This window comes from Meles meles, chromosome 18 (genome assembly GCF_922984935.1).
Source record: "Meles meles chromosome 18, mMelMel3.1 paternal haplotype, whole genome shotgun sequence".
Lineage (NCBI taxonomy): Eukaryota > Metazoa > Chordata > Mammalia > Carnivora > Mustelidae > Meles > Meles meles.
The window spans coordinates 30,621,584-30,646,085 of record NC_060083.1 but is presented as its reverse complement, the minus strand read 5'-3'; the positions used below and the strand labels follow the sequence as shown (position 1 = coordinate 30,646,085).

Genomic DNA, 24,502 nt, shown 5'->3' with positions numbered 1-24,502 from the left:
TGGCTCAGTGGGTTAAAGCCTCTACCTTCGGCTCAGGTCATGATCCCAGGGTCCTGGGATGGAGCCCCACGTCTGGCTCTCTGCTCCTTGGAGAACCTGCTTCCTCCTCTCTCTGTCTGCCTCCCTGCCTACCTGTGATCTGTCTCTCTCTCTCTCTGTCAAATAAATAAATAAAATCTTAAAAAAAAAAAATAAATTTGAGTTACTTAAAATTGAATAGCTGCATGTGACTAGGACCACTATCTTGGACAGTGTAAGTGCAACAGACTTACTAGTTCTGATTGCACAGACATCTGGTGTATAACTCCTTTATAGAGCATAACTCTTACACTTGAATTATATCACTCTGGTTTGATTATCATCTTTACCTTTTGAAAGTTGTATTGTTCTTTCTTGCCCTACAGGTAAATTACCTAATAAAAATGTATTTCTTATAATTTAATTTTCAGTTTCTGTAACCTTATAAAAGAGTAAAATTTAATTTTTTTAAAAAAACTTTAAGAAAAATTGAAAGCTTTCATAGAAGACTGGGGAGAGCTATATCCTAGTCATCTAGATTTTTGATATTGCTTTTTTTGTTTTAAACATTTTAAAGAAATTCAAACTATCAGGAAATGGCTATCATGCCATTTCACTTTTTTTTTTTTAAAGATCTTATTTATTTGACAGCACAAGTGGGGAGTGGCAGAGGGAGAGGAAGATACAGACTCCTCACAGGGCAGGCAACCCACAGGGGCTGGATCCCGCCACCCCGAAATCATGACCAGAGCCAAAGTCAGGCCCTTAGCTGACTGAGCCACGCAGGTGTCCCACTCTCCTTTCTGTAATAAGTATCTTGGGAAGTAGTATGAGACTATGTAAATGTCTGTCTTGTATAACCATACTGTAGTTACCAAAGAGAGGAAATTTCACCCATTAATATTAGTACCCATTGATGACTCTTCCCTGAATCAGTTATTGTAATACTTGAAAAAAGTGACTTTTCAAAAATTCCATTGGTTTTTCACCATTTTTAAGTTTGCATTAAGAAAGAGCTTTTTATTTTTCATTATTTATATTAATGTTGACTGATTTTTAAACCTCTTCTAATCTGTAATTGTCCTGCAATGTAGTTTACAGTGTATGTATAGCAAAAGAAATGCTATCTTTCTGTGTAAGATGATGCCTCTGTGACATTAGATATACTGACGAGCAAAGATGGAAGAGGGTTTTATTTTTTAAGAAAGTTCCTTTATTTGAAGAACTTGTATTTGAAGATTTTTGAAGTTTAGTTGGATAAATTGACCTGGAATTGTGTGGTATTGACCAATTGGGAAACTCTGGTTTTGGAAAGGTATAGTATAGGTTTGTGTGTGTTTTTGAACAGGGTACCTTAAACTTTTCTGCATGTTGAGGTAAATTCAATGCTTGCTTTACATTTTACCTTCTGTTTTCTTAGCCTTGAGTTCTTTAGGGCAAAGAGAATTTTTGATGATGCTGACCTTATGCCATATGTTTGCATTAGCCTTCCCAGCTTGCTTCCTCAGCAAAGGTGTTAGAGGTGTATTTGCCAAGTTTGTTAGCAAGCCTTAACAATGTTCCATGGTGTACCTAACAATAGGAATTAAAACAGGGTTACTTAGTATGAAATGTTATGAGGTTTTGGAGATTCTGGTCTCTACCTAACTTTAGTTAGTCAAATTAAAGAACAGACTTAAAAGTTTTTAAGTGTAATTTCCTATTCTTTAAAAAAAAAGGGGGGGGGGGACACTGCACAGTGTCTGAGTAAGTTAAGCACCCAGAGACCACTAATCTATTATCAGTAGTCAGAAGATATTCACACCCAGGGTTTTAAGCGACCTGTAGGACTGCTGAATTAAGCAGATAGTAAAATGCAAATACAAAAAAAAGCTAATTTTGAGCTGGCCTAAGTACTGATGTGTTGTGTGTTCTAATATAATGACCTTTTACTACGTCTCAGACATTGTTCTACGTGCTCCATATTAAATCCTCATAATTTTGGGATCTCAGATGTTTAAGAAGAGGAAACAGATACACAGACAACTGATGCCCTGTGATCATTTATGTGACAAAACTGGGACTAAACCCAGACTTTTTTTTTTTTTTTTTGTGAAGAATCCACAGAGCTAATTTTGGATGGCACTTTTACTTTATAATCAAAGTTATATATTTTTATAATATTGTCTACTTGAATGATGAACCTTCTGTGTTCTCTAGATAATGGGGAATCTGAAATACTAAGTCACACAACAAAAACTAAGAATGTAATGTTTCCCCATGTGTCCCCCCCCCCACCAGGCATGTTAATCCAGATTGGCTTGAGAAGGGGAGGAGAAGGAAAAAGAAACATTTTTGTTTTTGTTTTCCTTAAGATTTTAGTTATTTATTTGAGAGAGAGAGTGAGAGCACAAGTCGGGGGCAAGGGGAGAGGGAGAAGCAGACTTCCCACTGAGCAGCCACCCTGGGGCTCCATCCCAAGACCCTGAGAACACAACCTGAGCCGAAGGTAGACACTTAACCAGCTGAGCCACCCAGGTGCCCCATTTTTACATCATTTCTAACATGTAACTCCAGGAGTCTCCAGAGTTTTGGGTTGGCTAGTTAACAGTAAATTTGTTTAAACTTTCTGGTAGCTAAGCCAGGCTTAAGTGTCAGGTCCTACAATAGAGCCACCTACAGACCAGGGCCCAAAATGTAGTGTGGAAATCAGAAGAATTGCGACATTTGAGTTGGTTTTCTTTCAAAAGGGAGCAATTGATAATTTGTATGGTTTTGTGTGTGTGCTAGTAGTGGGTGGTTTTTTTGTTTGTTTGTTTGTTTTTTTAAGGGAGGATAGAAATCTGTACTTTCATATACATAGGCTGTCTCTAAGATGGAAATGCATCTCTAAATGCTGGGGATAGAGAGGTATCACTGGAACCACAGGAGTGACTTTTCATAGTATACCCTTGTGTACTGTTTGAATATGTTGCCATGTGTATGTAATAATTATTCAAAAAAAGAAGTAACCCCTTTTCTTGGACCCAAGTTTGTTGATTCCATATTTATGCTTTTTAATTTATAATCAGAAAGTAGAAATTTTTTGAAGTTAAAAAATTTTTTACTAGAAATTTTCAAGCATATAGCAAGACAGAATATTCCCAGCTTCAGTAGTAGCAACATTTTGTCAATTGAGGCTATAAAAAATGTAACCAGAATTTGGATATTATTGTTATCCTCTGAAAATAGCTGCAAGTTTGGAGAGTCTTACATGTCCTCCGAGTTTATTAGTAGTTTGTTGCACAACTTCTGTGGTAGATATTCAGACAGTACGAAAAGGTATACTATGAAAAGTCACCCACTTATGTTTCCAGTAATACCTCTCCTGTACCATCAGTCCTTTAACTTATGAAATTTTTATGGTTAGTTTGTGCTGTTTTGAAAATAAAACCTTTTTAAAAACATTTTTAAGAAGTTTTTATCTGTACAGATATTAGTAGACATAATTATCTAGTATAACCCTTTTAAGGATGTACCTAAGCCAAAATCGCTATTAATGATGGTGTCTAGTCCTATTACTATGTGTTTTGGGATGTTTCCCTTTTGTGAATATGTTGTAGGAAAATATGGGAAGAATTGATGAGTGTTCTGAGCATTTTCACTGAAAAGTATCACTAGTAGGGAAAAAATCTCATTGACCTTATTTGAAGAAATGGAATAAAATACAGCTTTATATTTGGTAGATACAAAGGAATACATCACTTGAAGTTCTGCCACTTATCCTAACAACTGGGAGAAGCTTTTCAGGAGGGAGCAATTTCCTGTGTAGTAGTATAAATGGACATTACTTAAGTATGCTTTTTAAAAAATATTTAAATATGTGAAATTGGTGAGAGCTTGACACTTGCCTCTTGTTTAATTTTGTTTTTTTAAATACAGCATGTATGTCTGTTTCACATGAAGTATTTTGAATAGCAGTAGTACATTCATGGTAGGGAAGATCAAAAATACATATGCATAGCTTTCTTGGTAGAATGTGTAAATGAAGAATGAGAAAAGGACATAAGATTATGTAGATTGCAAGGAGTGCAAGAACCCCACCCATTTGTAACCAAATCTGCTCTTTTTGCAAAAAAGGGTAGCTCAAGAGCAGCCTCTCCTGAGGCTGAAGGTCAGTGCTAACTGTTGACAACAGCTTTTTTGACTGTATTTATTTGGAGACCTAGTTGGGAATAAGAAACAAAAGTTTCTTGGTTTTTCTTTTTTTCTTCCTCTACAGTCTTTCCTAATAGTTTTCTTTTCTTATAGTTGTCTTGCACCTGCCCTGAGGAATATTTTGGGATTCAGTTAGTTACTAATTGACTAACACTATTAATTTTTCTCTTTCTCAGCATTGTAGGACTTAAGCTGTGACAGTTGAACCTCAAAATTGTCTTATGTGAATGTTTGGTGTAGTGACTTAGAAATATAGAATTCTTATTTTACAGAACAGTTAAGAAGATGATGTGTTGCTTTTACACATAGAGTTCCAGGTGATCTGGGAACCATTGGAATTTTTTTCTCCACAGTTATTAGAAGGGTAACTGGATTAAATTCACAAGAGTTTGAGGACCATCCACTCAGAAAAATATACCTCTGAAACTAGATGGACAACTTGGCCTCTGGAAGCCCATCCACATTCCCTTTATATGTGATTGGAGACCTCTTTTATTTATCTTGCTTCATTAGTTCTGGACCTAAAGGTTACTGTAAAGTTAAAGTCAGGAAGAAATGAAAATTAATAATATATAAAGTTTTATTGTAACCAAATTTATTATAAATTACTTTATCTCACAGCTTGTATACTTGCATTGTGTTGCTGTATACTTGAGTTTGTAAAGCCAGTTAATCTATTTTATTACTGTGTTTGTATTAATAGTTAAGCAATTGCTTGACTCCTTGCCCTGATATTCAGTAACTAAGTTACTGTAACTACACATTATAACTAGTTGTGCTTGCAGTCATTGAGGTATAAGAGGAAAGTGAAAGTAAAGTGCAGCATCTTAATCTTCTGTTGTATTTTATTCAGATCCTGGCCTGGTTATAATTAAGACCTACTAGCAGAGTTTGACAGAAGAATTTAGATAAAATACAATTAACTTGGCTCACCCAATCCGTGAGAAAGTAATGACAATGGTGGTCTCTGAGGAGAAGGAGGGAAATTGGTATCTGGGTGACTTGGGCAGAAGGAAGATGTGTTCCTGCCCCCCCACCCCCCGTGCTTTTTCATTTTTGTTTGTATTTTGTTCTGTGTGAACTTGTTATCTGTTGGAGAAAATTAAAAAAAAAAAAAAATTAGTCTGGCCAAGGCTAATAAAAACCTGCTGGTAACTTTTTAGTGGGACTTAATCTGTCATACTACATTTAGTCAACCAGAATATTAATGACCCACTCTGGTAGAGTCCTCCTTCTAGCAAGTGCCTTTCAATCTTACACACTTAATAGGTTTTCAGGGACTTACTGTCTTTAGATCCTCTATATTTATTTAGCAAATATGATAATATCTTTTGAGTATACAAAGCAAATCTGATTCCATTATTTTCCTTGTTAAAAACCTTAAGTACCTTCCTTTGCCTGGAGAAGACATTCAGGATTCTTATTGGGATACATTTAGCTCATCAGTTTGGCCCTTACTTGTCTTTAAAACCTTATTAATTCTTTGTTCTGCAAACCTTTCATAGTCTGTATCCAGTGTTAACAGAAGTACTTCTGTTTCCCTTAGCAGATTTACCCTTTCACATCTCTGGGCCCTAGTATTTAGAAGGAAGCTTCTGTTGGACATTCTCCTGTTGACCTCCCTTGAAAACATTCCCTTAGTGGTGGGCCTTCCATGACAGGTCCCTCTTACATATCTTTGTTTTGGTATTTTTTGCAAAGAATTGCTAATTGTGTACTTGTGTGTGTGCTTTTGTTAGTCTGAGTTCCTTTAGATAAGAACTCTGTGAAATTTTAAGTCTTTTTATGGTGAACTTAATTTTCATTCCTTAAGTCCAGTGCATGTGAAATTTTAAAGTGGGTAAGGGAGGACAGATTCTTAAACCAAGAAACATTGGTGACCTCAGGTCCCCTCCTTTACCCATTTATGTACTTCTTCTGCCTCTTAGTTTTAACCCTGGAGTTACACATCTCTAGTTAAAACTATAAGGTTATAAAAAAATAATTGAATGCCGTATTTGTTGAAAGAATAGAAGGTCCATCATTTGGCTATCAGTTGCCTGATTTGTAATGGAGTTGTCACTGTTGACCTTAACGCATTAATGGTTAAATGAGGATTTGTAAAGATGACGATATATGAATGTCAAGTCTTTCTGATTCATTTTGTAACATGATTTATTATGTTTTTGTTTTTTTCCCCAGCTCCAGAACCTGGGTATAAATCCAGCAAACATTGGCTTCAGTACCCTAACTATGGAGTCAGACAAATTCATCTGCATTAGAGAGAAAGTAGGAGAGCAGGCCCAGGTGGTAATCATTGATATGAATGACCCAAGTAATCCAATTCGAAGGCCAATTTCTGCAGACAGCGCCATCATGAATCCAGCTAGCAAAGTAATTGCATTGAAAGGTATAAAAGATTGTGGGGATTTTTTTTCCCTATGTATAATTTATTCAGATACAGTAATTAGGATTTACCTTTTTTAGTGTGTTGATTAAATTTAATTAAATCTGCAAAGTTAAAGATATTACTAAATTTGATTTTAACTGCTTTCACGGAGTGGCATATGTTTCTGTGAAATGTCTTACTTTCTCCTCAGCATAGACTGTTAGGTAAAATTTTAAGTTTTAGGTTTTAAGAATTTAAATTTTATACCTCCAGTATGACAAGGCTGTGCTAAAAATACAACTCCATATACAGAAGACAAGACATTAGTGATTCATACTCCGGAATAAAATATACTTTCATATTAGTACTTAAACATTGCAGAATTTTGTTAGGAAGATAAACTTACCATTTATGCTGTGCCTTTTTTATTCTTCAAGTGTGCGTTTCATTTAGAATGTCGAGTTCTAAAAATGAATTGGGTGACTGGCTGGCTCAATGGGTAGAACATAATGATTTTTTTAAAAAGATTTTATTTATTTATTTGACAGAGATCACAAGTAGGCAGAGAAGCAGGCAGAGAGGAGGAAGCAGGCTCCCTGCTGAGCAGAGATTATGATGTGGAGCTGGATCCCAGGACCCTGGGATCATGACCTGAGCGAAAGGCAGAGGCTTTTAACCCACTGAGCCTCCCAGGAGCCTGACTCTTGATCTAGGGTCATGAGTTCAAGCCCCACCACGTTGGGTGTGGAGCCTACTTAAAAAAAAAAAAAAGTCTTCAATTTACACTGATTGTTAGAAGTATGTGTATATGAATATTAAATCTTTGGAATCAAGGGTGTTAGAGTTTATTCAAACTAACTTTTTGGTTCTCACAGTAGGGAACCATACAACCTATCCATCTGAGCAGTTTAAAGAAATTCATACTGTCTGGAAGCCTTTATTATTTTTTTTCCTTTGAACTATAGAGTGAGAATGTAATTGACCGTTTAAAACAGAAGTTGTGAGAGGACTAGGTGACAAGCTTGGTGACTCTGAAAAAGGCATTTAATTGTCTTTATTTTGCTTTGTTTTTCTTCTTGGTAGTAGGAAGAGTTCAGGTTCCTAGTAATTTCTTGATAAATTTGTGGGTGATTTGTTAATGGTGCTGAGGTTTTTAAACAGGTTTTTCTTCACATAATTTAAACCTTGTATTTAGTAGTGAAACTGGTTGGAGATTAAATGCAGGGTTGGAGGCAAGCATAGTCAAATAACTACATCATCATCATATATCCAAGATGGGAGTTGTTGATCTTATCTTGAGGAAAGGTGGTCCAGCTTTCACCTAGGACCACATGTTTTATGGCAGCAAGCATCTTGCTTCTGTTAAACGATACCTATGTTATATTTTAAGGTATTAAGCTCCCTTCAGCCTCCTCCAAGAATTTAGATTCAACTGCTTAGCAGCTCTCACTCTTCTCTATTAAAAGGCCATCGTTTTAATTTTCTCACATTTCTTTTCTATTTTTAATGTTATTGTTATCTTATCACATTTCTTTTTTTTTTTTTCATCTCCCACGTTGGTATTTATTATTTTAATAACATTTCTAGCAAAAACAAGTAACAAGGTCAATAACTGAATTCACATTGACAGGTTTCATTTTGTCTTATCACATTTCTTAATGCTTTCTTATGTGTGCAGATGGTGAGTTATCTTAAATTAGATTGTATTAGTTATTGTCCTGTTGTATAAGAAGAATAAATTGAAAGGATTTTCAGAGCGCTGTAATAATAGCATTATAGATTTGTGTCTATATGTCTATATTATGGAATTAAGCTGTTATCTTGCCCTCCTGCCCGATCACCCTACACATGTACTCCAACCCCTTTTCTGTAAAAATAAATAAGTGAAAGTCTGTTAACTAGAGGCTGGGTAGGGCAGCAAAGGAAAGTAAGTCATTCCCAAATACTGCTTCCCTCTGAAGCCATTTTTAAACCCTTCACTTCTTTTTATAAACAGGACTATAACTTTAACAATTGTTCAAGTCTGGTTGTGATTTAAATATTGTGTGGGATGGGAATAGCATTCTTTGTTTCATGGAAGAAGTTTTACATGTGGTAAGAAGGGTCATGGTACAAAACTCTGTTTTGTGTCCCATTCTGCCAACCCCAACCTCCCCCCGCAACCCCCAACTATCATTTAGGTTTTGTTTTTCAAGAGCCGGATTTTCTATGGCTCAGGAATGGAGTTTTGTTTAGTCTCTAAGGACTAATCTGGATTAGCTAACCTAGAGATTGCTGTGGGCTTTGACCTCTGTTAATTTAGACCAAATCACTTTTCATTCTGATGGATTTCAAATTATAAGTACAAGCCTTTGCATCTGACTCAGTGAACTTAACACTCAAGGCAAATTTCATCCTTCTTTTACTGTTTGCTGTCTTAATTGGATGAAACTTGAACTTTATTTGTATTTCCAGCATATTAACAGCATCTGAAACTGTCCTTTGTCTCCTTTTTTTTCCAGCACCTCTACCTTTCCCTTTGTATCTTAAACTGATGAGATGTAGCATGTACTTCTATTACGTGCTTAGTACAAGGCAGAGTTGAAGTAGATCCTCCAAATAGGCAGTTTCCACTAGACGTGGTTGGATAGGGAAGATTGCCTTTTAAAAAGTAGACATTTCCCCCTGTGTTTGTATCAGATTTGCTTTGTTCTGTGTACCTACAGCTAACTTAGTTTATGCATAAACATTCTTAATTATCAGCATGAAGGCTACAACCTTGTTTTCCATCACTGTTAAGTCTTCAGACTCATTTTCAGTTGGGATTTAGACTTCTGTAGAAGTCATACTATTTATTTAAAATGTCCTTAGTAGAGGTAATGTAGTTTTTGCTTCAGCTATGGATATAGATTGTTGGCTTAGTCTCTGCTATCTCTTCAAAGGTTGCTGCTCTATCAGTGTGACTTCTGTAGTTGGTATTCGTCTCCTGATAGAACCATTTTGTTTTGAAGTTACAGCTTGTTAGAGATAGTCTAGCTAGATAATAATTTATCCTGAACTTTGCCTTCCTAATGACTCATAATTCATAATTTTGTTTTTAGCTGGGAAAACTCTTCAGATATTTAACATTGAAATGAAAAGTAAAATGAAGGCCCATACCATGACTGATGATGTCACCTTCTGGAAATGGATCTCTTTGAATACGGTTGCTCTTGTTACGGATAATGCAGTTTATCATTGGAGTATGGAAGGAGAGTCTCAGCCAGTGAAAATGTTTGATCGCCACTCTAGCCTTGCAGGGTGTCAGATTATCAATTATCGTACAGATGCAAAGCAAAAGTGGTTACTTCTGACTGGCATATCTGCACAGGTAACATTTTTCTAGATGTTTAATAAAAGGTAAAGAGAATTAATGTGAGCAGACTGAAGTTTATTTTAAAATTATGTCTTCTATATTTAGTCCTGGTGAATCAGACTTATTTTGAAAGCACTTTTTTTTTCTTTTTTAAGAAATAAAGGTTGCTAGTTTAATGGCTTTATACTGAGGTACGTTTTCAGAGTACTCTTACCAAGTGATTTTTTTTTTCAAGATAGTGTAAAGAGATGCTTATTTTTGAGGCACATTTTAAATATTCATGTTAAGCTTTATTAAGAAAATGTTGGAACCAAATTTTAAATTAAGAGGTATCAAATCTACATGGAGAGACTAAACTTACAAAAAATTATAAATCCTGCCAAAAGTGATATAAAGCATTTTAATTATTTTACTGGTTGATGAATCTGAGAGTTACAGATTCACTGGGTCCCCAAACTTTGTTCTTTTTGATCCTTTGTAGCAAAATCGTGTGGTGGGAGCTATGCAGTTGTATTCTGTAGATAGGAAAGTGTCTCAGCCCATTGAAGGACATGCGGCTAGCTTTGCGCAGTTTAAAATGGAAGGAAATGCAGAAGAATCAACGTTATTTTGTTTCGCAGTACGGGGTCAAGCTGGAGGGAAGGTGAGTTTTGGCTTCGCAAATTATTATTTAGTGAGAACTTATCTTTGTCTTTCTACTAATTTAATTAGTCCTCTAATTTCAAAAGTCTTCTCTCTTCATTGTTAATTTGTTTTTAATATTAAGATTCTTGGTGACTTTAAATTCTGCTTCTAGTGATACTTATCTAAATAATGTTTTCTTGTGATACTTGTCTAAAATGAATAATGTTCTTTAACATCTTTTTTATATCAGCTGTTTATAGTGACACTTTATTTTGCTTATCCTTACCAAAGGCCTTAATTTGATGTTTTTCAATACTGTGTATAAGAATTTGCGTTGCTACGATGTACGTTTGTTTGCCTTATATCTAGAGAGTCTGACTTAGTAAGTGGAGCCCATCATCTATATTTTAAATGCCCTAGGTGACTAGATAGATGTGGACCACAATATGAGTAGTATCATCTTAAGTCAGCTTCTCAGCCCTGGCTGTACATTGGAATCACCTGGACAAATTGAAGTACTTTATATCTTTTTTTTTTTAAAGATTTTATTAATTTATTTATTTGACAGATCACAAGTAGGCAGAGAGGCAGGCAGAGAGAGAGAGGAGGAAGCAGGCTCTCTGGCGAGCAGAGAGCCCAATGTGGGGCTCGATCCCAGGACTCTGAGATCATGACCTGAGCCGAAGGCAGTGGCTTTAACCTACTGAGCCACCCAGGCGCCCCTGAAGTACTTTATATCTTGAGGTTCTTAGTTATAATAGAAACAGGGCCTGGTTGACTAGAATATAAAAAGTTTAGTAAAAAGATAACAGATAGTTTACAATTTGCTAGGAAGGTTAAGGACCAAGCTTTGGGAAAAAAATGAGGAGGAATAAGAGAGAATGGGCAGCAGCCATGTTCTCAGCCAAAAGCCCTGACATAGAAGTCTGAGGATTCACCTGCTACTGTGCCTGCACTTGGATGCCACAGTTGGTACTGCTGGCCCTGGCAACTCAGTTTAGCTGCCGTTGTAACTGCCAGAGTAGAATCTCTTAAGTCTTCTTAAGTAGTTAAAAAGTTAAGATAGAGGTGGCTTGAAATCCATATCTTCTTAGCAGAGAGGGAACAGATGCACAGAAAGTTAAAATTCTGCATAGAATTTCAGAATAAGAATCCCTGAACTGAGGAATGATCCAGTCAGCCTCTTAATATGCCCATTTTCCTCTGATCTTGGAAGCTAAGTAAGATCGGGCCTGGTTAGTACTGGGATGGGAGAAAACATTGATATTTTGGTCTGAATTGATTGAATTTCACAAAAAGACACCTAAGTTTTAGAAGTCAGCTATTATCCTTAACACATAAAGCTGAGTTGTATTTTGAAAAGTCCTACTGGGAAAAAACTTTAATGTCATTTTGCTAGTATCTGAAAACCTGTATAGGTTCTTGAGTGCTATATCTTTTGTACTCTGCCATGGCTTTTGGAAGATAGCTGTGTTTTCTGCTATAGTTTGCCATGGCTTTTGAAAGAAAACCATTCTTTTCTGTATGGATACTTATCCTAATGAAGGATGAGACCCTACAATTTTCATATGGTATATATCTTGAAAACCATACTGTTTTTTATTTGAGTCCATTCCTGACATGACTAAGCTAAATAAATGTATAATGCTCTTTTATTGAGGGTTTTTTTGTTTTGTTTTTTCACTTTTCTTGCCTGGCTTATATGCAGCATCAGATATTTTAAACCAAAATGTTCTCATCCATGAGGTATATGTGATTAGAGAACCAACTTAGGTATATACTTTCCATCTGTGTTAGAGTAGATATATAGGTAGAGAAAAATTTAACAACTTAAGTTAGAATTCTACTTGAAAATAGTAAATTATAATTGAAAATGATGAGAAAGTACCTTCCTGGGTCATATTACCATTCTGTGCCCTTAATTTGTGGTAGATTGAGGTGTGATCCCTCTAGCTATTCAGTTAGCTTTTTAAAAGTTTTTATCTTAAAAAAATATGTAGGAAGCTACAAAGGCAGTACAGAGAGAGCCCTGTGTTTTTTACCTAGTTTTTGGTTACATCTTGCATAGCTACAGTACATTTGAAAACCAGAAATTGACATTGGTACAATTGTATCATTCTATGTCATTTAACAGGAGTAGATTCGTGATATATACTATTCTATCACCACAGATTCCTCCGCTTCCCTAGTGTCTCAAACTCCTGACTACTAATTTACTCTCCATTTGTATAATACTATCACTTCAAGAATGCTCCATAAGTAGACCTGTATAACATGTGCCACTTTGAGGTTGGCACTTTTTTTTTCCACTTGGTGTAATGTCCACGAGAATTTTTTAAATTATTGTTACTGAGGAGTATTCCATGGTATAATTGTACCATAGTTTAATATTCACCTATTTTAGAACATTTGGGTTGTTTTCAATGTGGGGCTGCAGATAAAGTTGCTGTGATCAACTGCTGAAGGAGAGATCTGTACCAGTTTTATTTTCTTTTGAACAGTTACATATCATTGAAGTTGGCACACCACCTACAGGAAACCAGCCCTTTCCAAAGAAGGCAGTGGATGTTTTCTTCCCTCCAGAAGCACAAAATGACTTTCCTGTTGCAATGCAGGTATTTTAAGCAAAGCAAATGGACTTTTAAAATCTTTCGTCCTAACAAAATTAATCCCCAAACTGCTACTCACAGTCAGTGTAATTTAGTAGTGCTTAGAAAAATACCCTTTATTCAATAGTAAAGTTTATTAGTGCTACTTTGTAAAGAAGTATTCCTGATTTTTTTGTAATGAATAAACTGGGTTATCCTAAGTTCAAAATTATATTTTCTCTTTTTTACATTTTACTTATACTCTTTGTTAACTGTAAGAGCTTGGGGTAGTAAATGGCAATAGAAATGAGGAAACCATATATATTTCTTATATAAGCCTCTTGTCAAAGCTCTAGAATTTAGCATCTCTAAAATAGAATTGAATTAATTCTTCTCTCTTTAGATTCATGATTTTACTGAATTGTTGATTTTCTTTATACAGATTAGTGAAAAGCATGATGTGGTGTTCTTGATTACTAAGTATGGCTATATCCACCTCTATGATCTTGAGACTGGTACCTGTATCTACATGAATAGAATCAGTGGAGAAACAATCTTTGTTACTGCACCTCATGAAGCTACAGCTGGAATAATTGGAGTCAACAGAAAGGGACAAGTAAGGAAATCTTGAAACAAATTAAGCAGTGAAATAACACTACCATGAACTTTGCTTTTTCTTCCCAAAAAGCAAATGGTTTGGATGTCAGAAATAATATACACATAAAAATACAGAAGCACATGGTAGAAAGTCTCTCTTTGATCCTGATTCAGAGAGAAACTATTTGACACATAGCCACTTAGGATTGTGTTTATCTGTCTTTATTGTCAAAAGAAATGATTCTTGGGTGCTTGGGTTGCTTAGTCTTAGTTGTCCGGCTCATGATTTCAGCTTGGGTCCATCTCATGAATTGTGTGATAAAGGGATCAAGTAGGGCTCTGTACTCGGCAGGGAGTCTGCTTGAAGAGTCTTTTCCTCTGCCCCTTCCCCCAATCAAATAGATAAGTCTTAAAAAAAAAAAAGGAAAACAGAAATGACTCTCCGTGCAAAAAAAAAAAAATGTTAGGGTCACATTTGGCAGGTGGTTTTGCTTTTTTTTAAATAAGGGGTTTTTTTCTTCTGTGATTGCTATAACAGTTAATCAACTACTGGGGAAAGAATTCTTTCTACATCTCTTTTCCTGTTATTAAATATTTAATGTTGGAAAGTGCTGTGTTACAATAGCTATTGCGGGGTATCTGGAAAGTTATCCAATTAAATAGGGGAAGTATTACCTATTCTGAAATTGTCAGAAGTAATTCGTTTTCTGTTTTCTTAGTATTTTAGCGTGATCAAAAATACTCCACTAGGAGGTATCTTGTTTACTAAAAAATGGTTTAAAATTTCAAGCAGTACTGTTACTGGTCTTGCCTTTTTCTAGCTTTTCAAATTAGTAGTTTTCCCAGATAGTAAGCAAAGGAAGTAGATAGGTTCCCCTCCACCTTTGTTCTGTTAATTTCTGGAAAATGGTATGTATGTAAAGAGGCAGATCCTGTAGAGAAAGGGAGTCTTCCCCTATCTATCCATTCCCTGTCTAATCTCCACACCTGAGTAGGTGCTTATGCTTTATACTCCCAGAATTTAGGTAGCTCTCCTCTTCTGCATCTGTCACAATGAATTACAATTGCTTGTTTAACTGCTTCAGTCACTATTCTTCGTTAGAAAGGGGCTTTTTTAAAAAAAATTGTATTGCTATACCAGTCAATGTCTTGGCACTAAAACAACTTTAAAAATTCAGTAGCTTTCATGTATTCAGTTGAATGGGTCTCTCTTGGAAAAATCAGGAATGAATTGGCCTTTTGGTGAGCTAGGTTAGTGATAATTTAATTATGAAGTTGTTAAACTAAAGACCTCCTTATTTCTGTTACCATGCTGATATTTTTAAGGTAATAAAGTATCTGGGAAAATTTTACCATATATATTTGCCATTTGTAACTCTGATTCTGAGAAATTACTGATGATTCTCCTTCCCAACAAATTTTCTGTGCCAGTTGCTTTGAGTAAGGAGATGGGTGTTTATAGGGACCTTAGGCCTCAAGTCATTTCCTCTGGTCTTTGATCAAAGTCAGTTGCTGCCGGGCATATGCCCTGAAGGAATGAGTTTGTGGTTTCTATTGGTTTAAAAATCAAAGTTAAAAAAAAACCAAAAAACTGTCCCGAGAACATTTTTGCCAGTATCTAGCTTAAATTCTGAACTTGACTTTAGAGGTAGAGGAAGCTTCTCTGTCCCCTGTAGATATTAAATACTAGTTGCTAGAAATCTGCCAGAACAGTCTAAAATAGGATAAAGATGAATCTGGATTTGGTGTTTGGGAAAGATGAAGGCTTAGCAATCATTAGGAAGCTTCAGACTGTAACTGGAACTGGATTTGTTCATCTTCCTTATTTTTCCTGGGAACTAAGCATTAAATTAAGGATGAGGGTCTGGAAAGCAAATGACTATAAAGAACAAGTAATTACTCCTTCCTTTAATGTCTTAATTTGTAGTAGAATGACATGAGGCAGATACAGGATAGCTGAAGTCCTGGAGCTGGGGGGTGGGGGTGGGGGTCCCTCTGACCTGTAGAAGTGAAAGCATTTGGAAGTTAAAATTTCTTCATTTTTCTCAAAAGGAAAAATAGAACAGACAGGGTACACTGTTACCTGTCTCTTTTGATTATTGAATTCTCAGATTGTGTTTTGATTCTTGTTAGTACTGGCACAGAAATTTCCCATTTTCATTTACTTAACAAATATCAAGCGTTATTTCAGGCAAAACAGTCTGGTGCTAATAATACAGCTAAGGAAAGGTAGGTGCCTGTCCTTATGCGGTGCAGTGACTGAGAAACAGATGAGAAATTACAGTATGAGAAGTGCTGTTGGGATAATATGTTTGTAAGCTGAGGTGTATAACCAGTTCTGGTGTAGGGGAGAGGAATGGATATGTAAGTAGCGAAGTGAAGGCTCCCTTTCTCATGTCAGTTGAGAGTAATTTAGATGTTAGGCAAGTAGGGCAGAATTCTGTGACAGTGTTTTTTTGTTTTTTTGTTTGTTTGTTTGTTTTTAAGGAGAATTAAGGGTAAGTAACTGTTTTCCAAGTGCTCTTTACTGATGCTACATTTATAAAGCACCTACTGCATATGTTGCAGTATATTAGGTGCATGAAGATTCAGTGATCCCTCCCCTCATTGAGTATATAATCTGGTCTCTAGGAGTGTAAATGGAATTAAAATTACTGAAAATCCTTGTTAAAAAAAATCCTAGAGTTAAAAGGAATATACCTTAAGCTTCTTCCAGGTGAGCTCTAGATTTCATCGAGATTGCAGAGCTTTTTCATAGTCCTGTAGATTGTCCAGACTCTCTCCCAAGAATCAATAAACCACATGGAGAGTTGCCTTTTGGAGCTCAACTAAATGGGAGCCTTAATTTTGACATTAACCATGTTAAGAATGAATGGATGATTGCACAGCAATTAGTTTAGACAGTGTGAAGATAGTATGAAGTAGGTGGTTATTTATATTATAAATATTATATTTATATTATAAATATGGCCATGTTTTAAGAATCCCCAAATGGCTTACCGTCCCTTAGTCTTCTTTCTCCTGAGTTTTTTTGTTTTTGTTTTTTTTTGTTTGGAGAGAGAGAGCATGTGTGCATGCATGTGCAGGAGCAGGAGGAAGGGGCTGAGGAGGAGAGAGAGAGAGAGAGAGACTCTCAAAGCAGGTTACACGCTTCAGCATGGGGCTCGATCCCATGACCTTGAGATCATGACCTGAGCCGGAAATCAAGATTCAGACGCTTAACTGACTGAGCCACCCAGGTGCCCTTAAGTTTTTTTAAATTTATTTATGGCAACAGAATGCAATTGTCACAATTTCATTATCTTTATGACTCAGTAGTAAACAGCTCTAAACAAATTTTGTATCATTGATATCCAAGTGAATACATTGCAGCTATTCATCAATCTTTAAATTGCAGGTTCTGTCAGTATGTGTGGAAGAAGAAAACATAATTCCTTATATCACCAATGTCCTACAAAATCCTGATTTGGCTCTGAGAATGGCTGTACGTAATAACTTAGCTGGTGCTGAAGAACTCTTTGCCCGGAAATTTAATGCTCTTTTTGCCCAGGGAAATTACTCAGAGGCAGCAAAGGTAGCTGCTAATGCACCAAAGGTAAATAGTTATGGAAATGAAATTGCCATGATGGGATTCATGTTAATATGTTCTATTTCTAGTAATGTTAGAAGTGGAACCAGCTCTCTTACAGAGAAACTAACCCTTTTTAGGTTGCATTTTCCTGTAGTATAAGTTATTGTCAGTGCCTCTAGACTTGGTTAGCTCTTTAAAACTCAGTGTCAGATTATGTAGATCTAGCAAGCTATGATTTACATAGATGTAATAATGTTCAGTTAGTTGTAACACTGTTTACCCTCATCAGTGATAACTACTGATTTTTATTTCTAAACTTCAAAATTAAATAGTTCCTGTTTAGTTTATGGTAAGAAAATTGTCTGAAATTTAGCTGAATTTATTCTCATCACCTTACTGTTATGTTGGACTGAATTACTACATTATACGCCAATCAGTATTAATGAAGTTTGCACTTAATGTGAACCTGCAACAACAGCCAGCCATAACTGCTTTACGATTATGCTGTTCTCTTACACATTGGCATTGTAATTGGATTGGTATATTTCTGATTCTGAATAATCTTACAACCTTGAACCAGATGTGTGACAGATATTGACTGAATCTTTGCTATTTAGTGTATGGAACGTTTGAAATTTGTTATTGGTAGATGACGTCATGCTTTTAAGATTGACGCAAGAGATCCTTGGAGTTATTAGTGTAATGTTGGATCACTTTTAAAAGGAGTCTTGCACATTTCTCTTTCTTAAAGGGAATCCTTCGTACCCCAGACACTATCCGTCGGTTCCAGAGTGTCCCAGCCCAGCCAGGTCAAACTTCTCCTCTACTTCAATACTTTGGAATTCTTTTGGACCAGGGTCAGCTAAACAAATACGAATCCTTAGAACTGTGTAGGCCTGTACTTCAGCAAGGACGGAAACAGCTTTTGGAGAAATGGTTAAAAGAAGATAAGGTACATTAACTTATATTAACATACTTTTGCTTTGATCGTATTTAAATTCCATGGTAGCAAGTTAGAAACATCTAGGCTGCACCAAAATGCCCATTATTTACTGCTTATAGGAACAGAACAAGGACAGACATTGTATTAAATGCATTAACTTACCACCTTTTTGAAAATGTATTTAATTTTTATGTCACGTTGAGATAGGTATCTTTGTTCAGTTTTTTAAATGGAATCCAGGATTCTTGCTTGGTGCTTAAGACTACTAACCTGGAAGCAAATTGCTATCCTTTTGCTTTAGGAAGATTTTGGTGTGAGATGCTTATTTCAGTTTACATATACATATATGGATATGGTCAACATATATAACACTCTTTTGGACATAGGTTATATATTCTTGTATCTGACATCCCACACTTGATATACACAGTAGTTTCAGCCTTACAAATACATCTTTTAGAAATTCCCAAGTATTATCAAAATTGTTGTTATTTGCTACTCGTGACAAGTGTTAGGATGTGCAAGGGCAACATGAAATGTTGAATGATCATTGATATGTTACAAAACTTCAGGGCTGTCTAATTAGCAGTAGTAGGGATTCCCAATTACATGGAAAAATATTTAACTAGTTTCTTGAAATTTATTTAAATTTGACTCCTTTTAAAATTTGTTCTTAACCAGCTTTCTTTTCTGTAGGGTTTCCCTGTATTTTTTGTATTTGCCCAGCAATTTATTTTTACACAGAGCAGCTAATAGCACTGTGTTTCTTGAGCACATTATGGAAAATGTTGCTTATTTGTAAGGCAGCCAACAAGTTTAAACAGTTGCTTGGTGGCATTATTCCTTTCATTCCACCATAAAAAGCCTTTTTCAACAAAGTGATAGTATTGAATTACCCTCTGTTATGCCAATGTCAGGAACTGAGGTGGTACTGTTTAAAATACTCTGGTAATGAATAACTTTTAATATTATTATACCTTTCAGTTTTAGTGTATATTGATAATATTTTTACATTACTAATTCTAAGTCCTTGTTTCTTGACCCAGCTTCTGGCAGTCTTATGGGATACTGGAGAATAGTGCTTCAGAGTTGGGATGCTTGGACAGGAGTCACTGCTGAAGAATAGTTACTAGCCACACTAGCGAGTATTTGAGGTCCGTCCTAATTGTTTAAGTTAAGGGAGGATGGGAACAGCCAAAGTAACTGAGTTGACCTATATAGCTGTGTGAAAGCTTTTTTGGGTATCATTACCTTTTTTCTGAAAATGGTCGTACGGGATTTATTTATGGTAAAAGGGACACTGGTCAACTCTGTACTGTTAAGAGGTATAAACTCCGGTAGAACTTTTTACCTCTCAGTGATAAACGCTATTCTCTGACATAACCATTAAAAGTAGAAAATCAACTCTAGTATATAAATCAAAACTCTTTGGGAAGCTGTTTTCCAGATTGGGCAGCTGACTAACTCAGTCTGAATAGTACAGAGGAGGGTATTTGCTTGTATACCACCTAAAAATTCTAAAGTTTTTATCTCAGTCCCTGTAAAATTACTGTGTTCTGCTTTACGACCTTAGATCTAAAAGTCAAAATTATAATGGAGCTTAGATCCCATAGACACACAAGTTATATCTTAATTTTAAGAAGGGTCCTTAGGGTAAGCCTCATCTGACTCCTTAAATATAAATATTAACTGTTTCATTTGATAACATTACATTAAAAATTGAATTCTTTTTGGAAAAATTGGGGCCATGTTGATCTGATGATCTGAATAGTCATAAAAGATACAAGTATAGGATTCTGCTTTTTAGGTACCTACTTCCTAACAAAGTAGTTGGTTATATCTATAAGTATGAAGTCTTGGTGGGCCTTTTATCCTTAAGTAGGATGTGTGGAGAATTCTGAGACAATGCTGTGAATACAAGGTGAAGAGTCTTTACTAACCACAACCCTTGCATATTTATAATATATTCTGGGACAATTGTAAGTGCCTGTCATTAGTTATTCTTTATAGTGGAAGTAATATTAACTGCTCATTTTAAAAATAGCTCGTGGATTACTAAACAATCTCTTTTTCCCTTGGACAGCTGGAATGTTCAGAAGAACTGGGTGACCTTGTGAAATCTGTGGACCCTACATTGGCACTTAGTGTGTATCTGCGGGCTAATGTCCCAAATAAAGTCATTCAGTGCTTCGCAGAAACAGGTCAAGTCCAGAAGATTGTTTTATATGCGAAAAAAGTGAGTTCAGTGAAACAGATTCTTAATATAAATTCATTAAAACATTGAAAAATTAATTTACAGTAATGGTCAGTGACTTTAATAGTAATTTCTTTAAACTTTGAATTACTTGAAAAAGCATAAAAACCTTGTTTTAGCTCTCACATATAGAATTACACTTAACTCAGAAATGACATGCTGGGGTGCCTGACTGACTCATTTGATAGACACGAGATTCTTAACCTTGGGGTCAAGTTTGATCCCCACATTGGGTAGAGAGATTTCTTTTAAAAAATTGTTAAAAAAATGAAGATAATATTGCTTGGCTTCTCAGAATTTAAGATGTCATGGGCCTCTTTAACCTCTTAGAACAAACTTTGAAATAGTCATTCATTGACAATGAGTAAGTCAGTTATAAAAATTTATAGTTTTCCATTCAAATATGTTATCACCAAGGGGTCTATTTACCTAATATAAACCAAGGTCAAAGTGAGCATGTTAACTTAATTAAAACTGAATTTGTACTTACAGTAGTTCTAGATTAGTAAAATTCTGTTGTAGAAAAAGCCTTCAAATGAAGGCTAAACAGAAATGAAACTGTACAGCAGAAACTTTGCAAATCATTGTCTATTTTTAGGTTGGATATACTCCAGACTGGATATTTTTGCTGAGGAATGTCATGCGTATCAGTCCAGATCAGGGACAGCAGTTTGCCCAAATGTTAGTTCAGGATGAAGAACCTCTTGCTGATATCACACAGGTAAAGGCATCAAAATGTATTCTGTAGAAGTTGATTTAAAAAGTGAGTTCAGGGGAGGGATCTGGGTTTAAACAGCTTTGAAGAATGGGTTAACCTTTCAGTGTGTAGAAATTCGAGCTGTGTCTGTCAACATAAACCTCAAGTATCTTATTTAAAAAAATAAAAAAACCAGAAAAGTAGCAGAAGAATGGAAGGAAGATACCACCCATAAACAGTTTTAAAACATGTAAAACAAAAACCATCTTGTTTAGAATGCATATATATTAAAAATATGAAAAATATATGGGAATAATAATAAAGGATGGTTTCTGCCATTGGGTGAAGGAAGAGATGCATATAGGAAGCGGGACTCAGAGACTTTTCCTAATTTGTGTATTTTAAATAGGTCTTCAAAATTTTAGAACTATTGTTTTGATTGATTGTATTCTGCTCTTATATTAGTATCTTGACAATTTTTTAAATCAGAATTAAAAATAACTAGATGACAAAAATTTGTTCTTAAAATTATGAAGTTACGTTGTAGAAATGATATTTAAATCTGAGTTTCGTTCTGGCAGTTTTTGTATATGTAAAGTGATATTTAATTTCCTTTCATTTACAAAGTTTCAACAGGATCATAAAGCAAGTTTTAAACATCTTAAAAAACAATTCTCATTAAATTTTTATTCCCCAGATTGTGGATGTCTTTATGGAATACAATCTAATTCAGCAGTGTACAGCATTCTTGCTTGATGCCCTGAAGAATAACCGCCCATCTGAAGGTCCTTTACAGACACGGTTGCTTGAGATGAACCTTATGCATGCGCCTCAAGTACGTTTTTCCTGTGTTTAGGCATGTTTCCACTGTTTTACTTAGTAGATATTGAGAGCTTCTTAGATTAAGCTATTTGAAGCTACTGTGATGCCTTTACTTTCTCCTTTATTCACTATTGAATCTTAGTGTATAATCTGGATATGGAATTATTGCTGTAAATGGGATATAAAATAAATTTGTCCTATTTGTGGTTTTACAGGTTGCAGATGCTATTCTAGGGAATCAGATGTTCACGCATTATGACCGGGCTCATATTGCTCAGCTGTGTGAAAAGGCTGGTCTGCTGCAGCGTGCATTAGAACACTTCACTGATTTATATGACATAAAGCGTGCAGTTGTTCACACTCATCTTCTTAATCCTGAGGTATTATCGTCTTTATCTAACAGATGGTGATATGATTGATTGGTATACAGAAAATGTGTTTGTAGTACTGAGTTAGTAATTTCATTCTACCATTAGGTTCGATATTATTTCATTTATGTATTTGTTTACCTGTTTATTTTGTCCTCTAGTGGTTAGTGAATTACTTTGGGTCCTTATCAGTGGAAGACTCCCTAGAATGCCTCAGGGCCATGCTGTCTGCCAATATTCGTCAAAATCTGCAGATTTGTGTTCAGGTGGCTTCGAAATATCACGAGCAACTGTCAACTCAATCTCTGATTGAACTTTTTGAATCTTTCAAGAGTTTTGAAGGTAATTAAGAGTTTCTAAGTTGATTTTAATTAAGAGAGCCAAGAGGGGTATTATTATGATATTGTACTATTGGAAATTCTGTCTTTCTACAAGCTAAATTTTATGGGACAATTTGAGTTTTATTTATTAAATGTCAACCCTTTTATGTTGGATTCTAGAGATGTGCAGCAAATGAGACTGTCAGCTTGGATATTTTATAGATGAATTAAAGGCAGAATTTTAAGACATAAACCTATGTAGTAGCTTTGTCGTATTTGTATAAAATGAAAATATTAATGGTCAGGTGTAATAAGATTTCACACTTCTGTTGTCTGACTCTTAAAATGGCAGATGTTTCTAGCCAGGGACGTTTTGTGACTTATCATTATATACTGGGTTTTCTCAGCCTTTACACTGTAGATAATTTGGGGAGTTTTTTGTTTGTTTTGTTTTGTTTTTTTGCACCATAGATAATTTGGGCTGGATAATTTGTTTTGGTGGTGGGTTGTCATGTGCATGCTGGATATTTAGCAGCATCCCTGGCTTCTACCTCTAGATGCCAGTAGCAGCTAAAACAGCTGTGATCACCAAAAGTGTCCCCAGACATTGCCAAATGTCTGTCTCCTGGGAAGAAAAGTACCCCATGTGAGAATCACTGCTATACTGAGTAGCAATGTAATCCCTATTGGATGACGCTTAGGTTTATTAGCTAAGCTTCTAGGCCTCAGTCATCTTTTTTTCCTTCTTTATGTCCTGTTGCTCTAGACAAAAAGAATAAGATTTCTACTAGTTTCCTTAATTTCTCAGTTTCTGTATACTATGCACTAAATTGATTCTGTTGATTCAAGTACAGTAGCCACTAGTGACATGTAGCTATATAAATTTGAAGTAATTAAAATTGAATACAATTAAAATTTTAGTATATGTGCTGCTGAAGCGAACACTACAATTAAAATTTTAGTTCTTCAGTCACAGCAGCTGCATTTCAAGTACTTAATAGCTGTGTATGGTTGGGCCTACTATATTGGACAGTGCAGATATTCTGTTGGACAGCACTGCATTAAATTCTTTTCAAACCACTTTTGTATTTTTCCTATTAACTGAATATAGGAAAAACCTGCTCTAAGGGACTTCCTTTAAAATTTCTCATACGAAACATGGTATGATTTCATTTAAAATTTCTCCTGTGGAACATGGTGTGATTAGCTTTGGTATTAGGTAGCTGCCTCCTAACTACTACTCAGTTACTAGAAAACTTTGAATTGTCTGTTCTGTAGGGATTTAAGTGAATGCTCATTTATTGAACTGGTTACTAGATTAATTAGTATTCCTATTGAGCTTTTTGAGCAACCAGTTTTTACTTGGGGCTATACAATACAAGTTATTTTTAAATTGAGGTATAATTGACATGATGTTTCTTTAATTGCTTAAATATTTTTCAGTTCTATCATTCTTAGAGGTATATCTATGCTTAATTTCAGTTATTTGTCTCTTTAAGGTCTCTTTTATTTTCTGGGATCCATTGTTAACTTTAGTCAGGACCCAGATGTGCACTTTAAGTATATTCAGGCAGCTTGCAAGACTGGGCAGATCAAAGAAGTAGAAAGAATCTGCAGAGAAAGCAACTGCTATGATCCTGAGCGAGTCAAAAATTTTCTCAAGGTAAGTGGTTTTGAGTAATGCACTTTCTGACTGGAATGAAGATCAGTAGTTTTACATAGGTTTCATTATAGTTTTAAATATTTGTTTTCCCTGGTGTACCCAGGTGGCTCAGTTGGTTAAATGTCTGCCTTCAGCTCAGTTTATGATCTCTGTGTCCTT

At 35.4% G+C, this 24,502-nt stretch overlaps 1 protein-coding gene across 2 annotated transcripts in view; it reads left to right on the top strand.

Moving 5' to 3' along the window:
- CLTC (clathrin heavy chain) overlaps window positions 1-24,502 on the top strand; it is a 64,345-nt gene that overhangs the window by 14,357 nt on the left and 25,486 nt on the right. For both annotated transcript variants that reach the window (XM_045984255.1, XM_045984256.1), the window contains exons 2-14: window positions 6,376-6,583; window positions 9,643-9,911; window positions 10,378-10,539; window positions 13,022-13,135; window positions 13,551-13,724; window positions 17,103-17,300; window positions 18,028-18,228; window positions 20,303-20,455; window positions 21,072-21,194; window positions 21,868-22,005; window positions 22,208-22,372; window positions 22,522-22,702; window positions 24,180-24,343. In XM_045984255.1, the coding sequence (XP_045840211.1) occupies window positions 6,376-6,583; window positions 9,643-9,911; window positions 10,378-10,539; window positions 13,022-13,135; window positions 13,551-13,724; window positions 17,103-17,300; window positions 18,028-18,228; window positions 20,303-20,455; window positions 21,072-21,194; window positions 21,868-22,005; window positions 22,208-22,372; window positions 22,522-22,702; window positions 24,180-24,343 (2,250 nt within the window). The remainder of the gene's footprint in view (window positions 1-6,375; window positions 6,584-9,642; window positions 9,912-10,377; window positions 10,540-13,021; window positions 13,136-13,550; window positions 13,725-17,102; window positions 17,301-18,027; window positions 18,229-20,302; window positions 20,456-21,071; window positions 21,195-21,867; window positions 22,006-22,207; window positions 22,373-22,521; window positions 22,703-24,179; window positions 24,344-24,502) is intronic.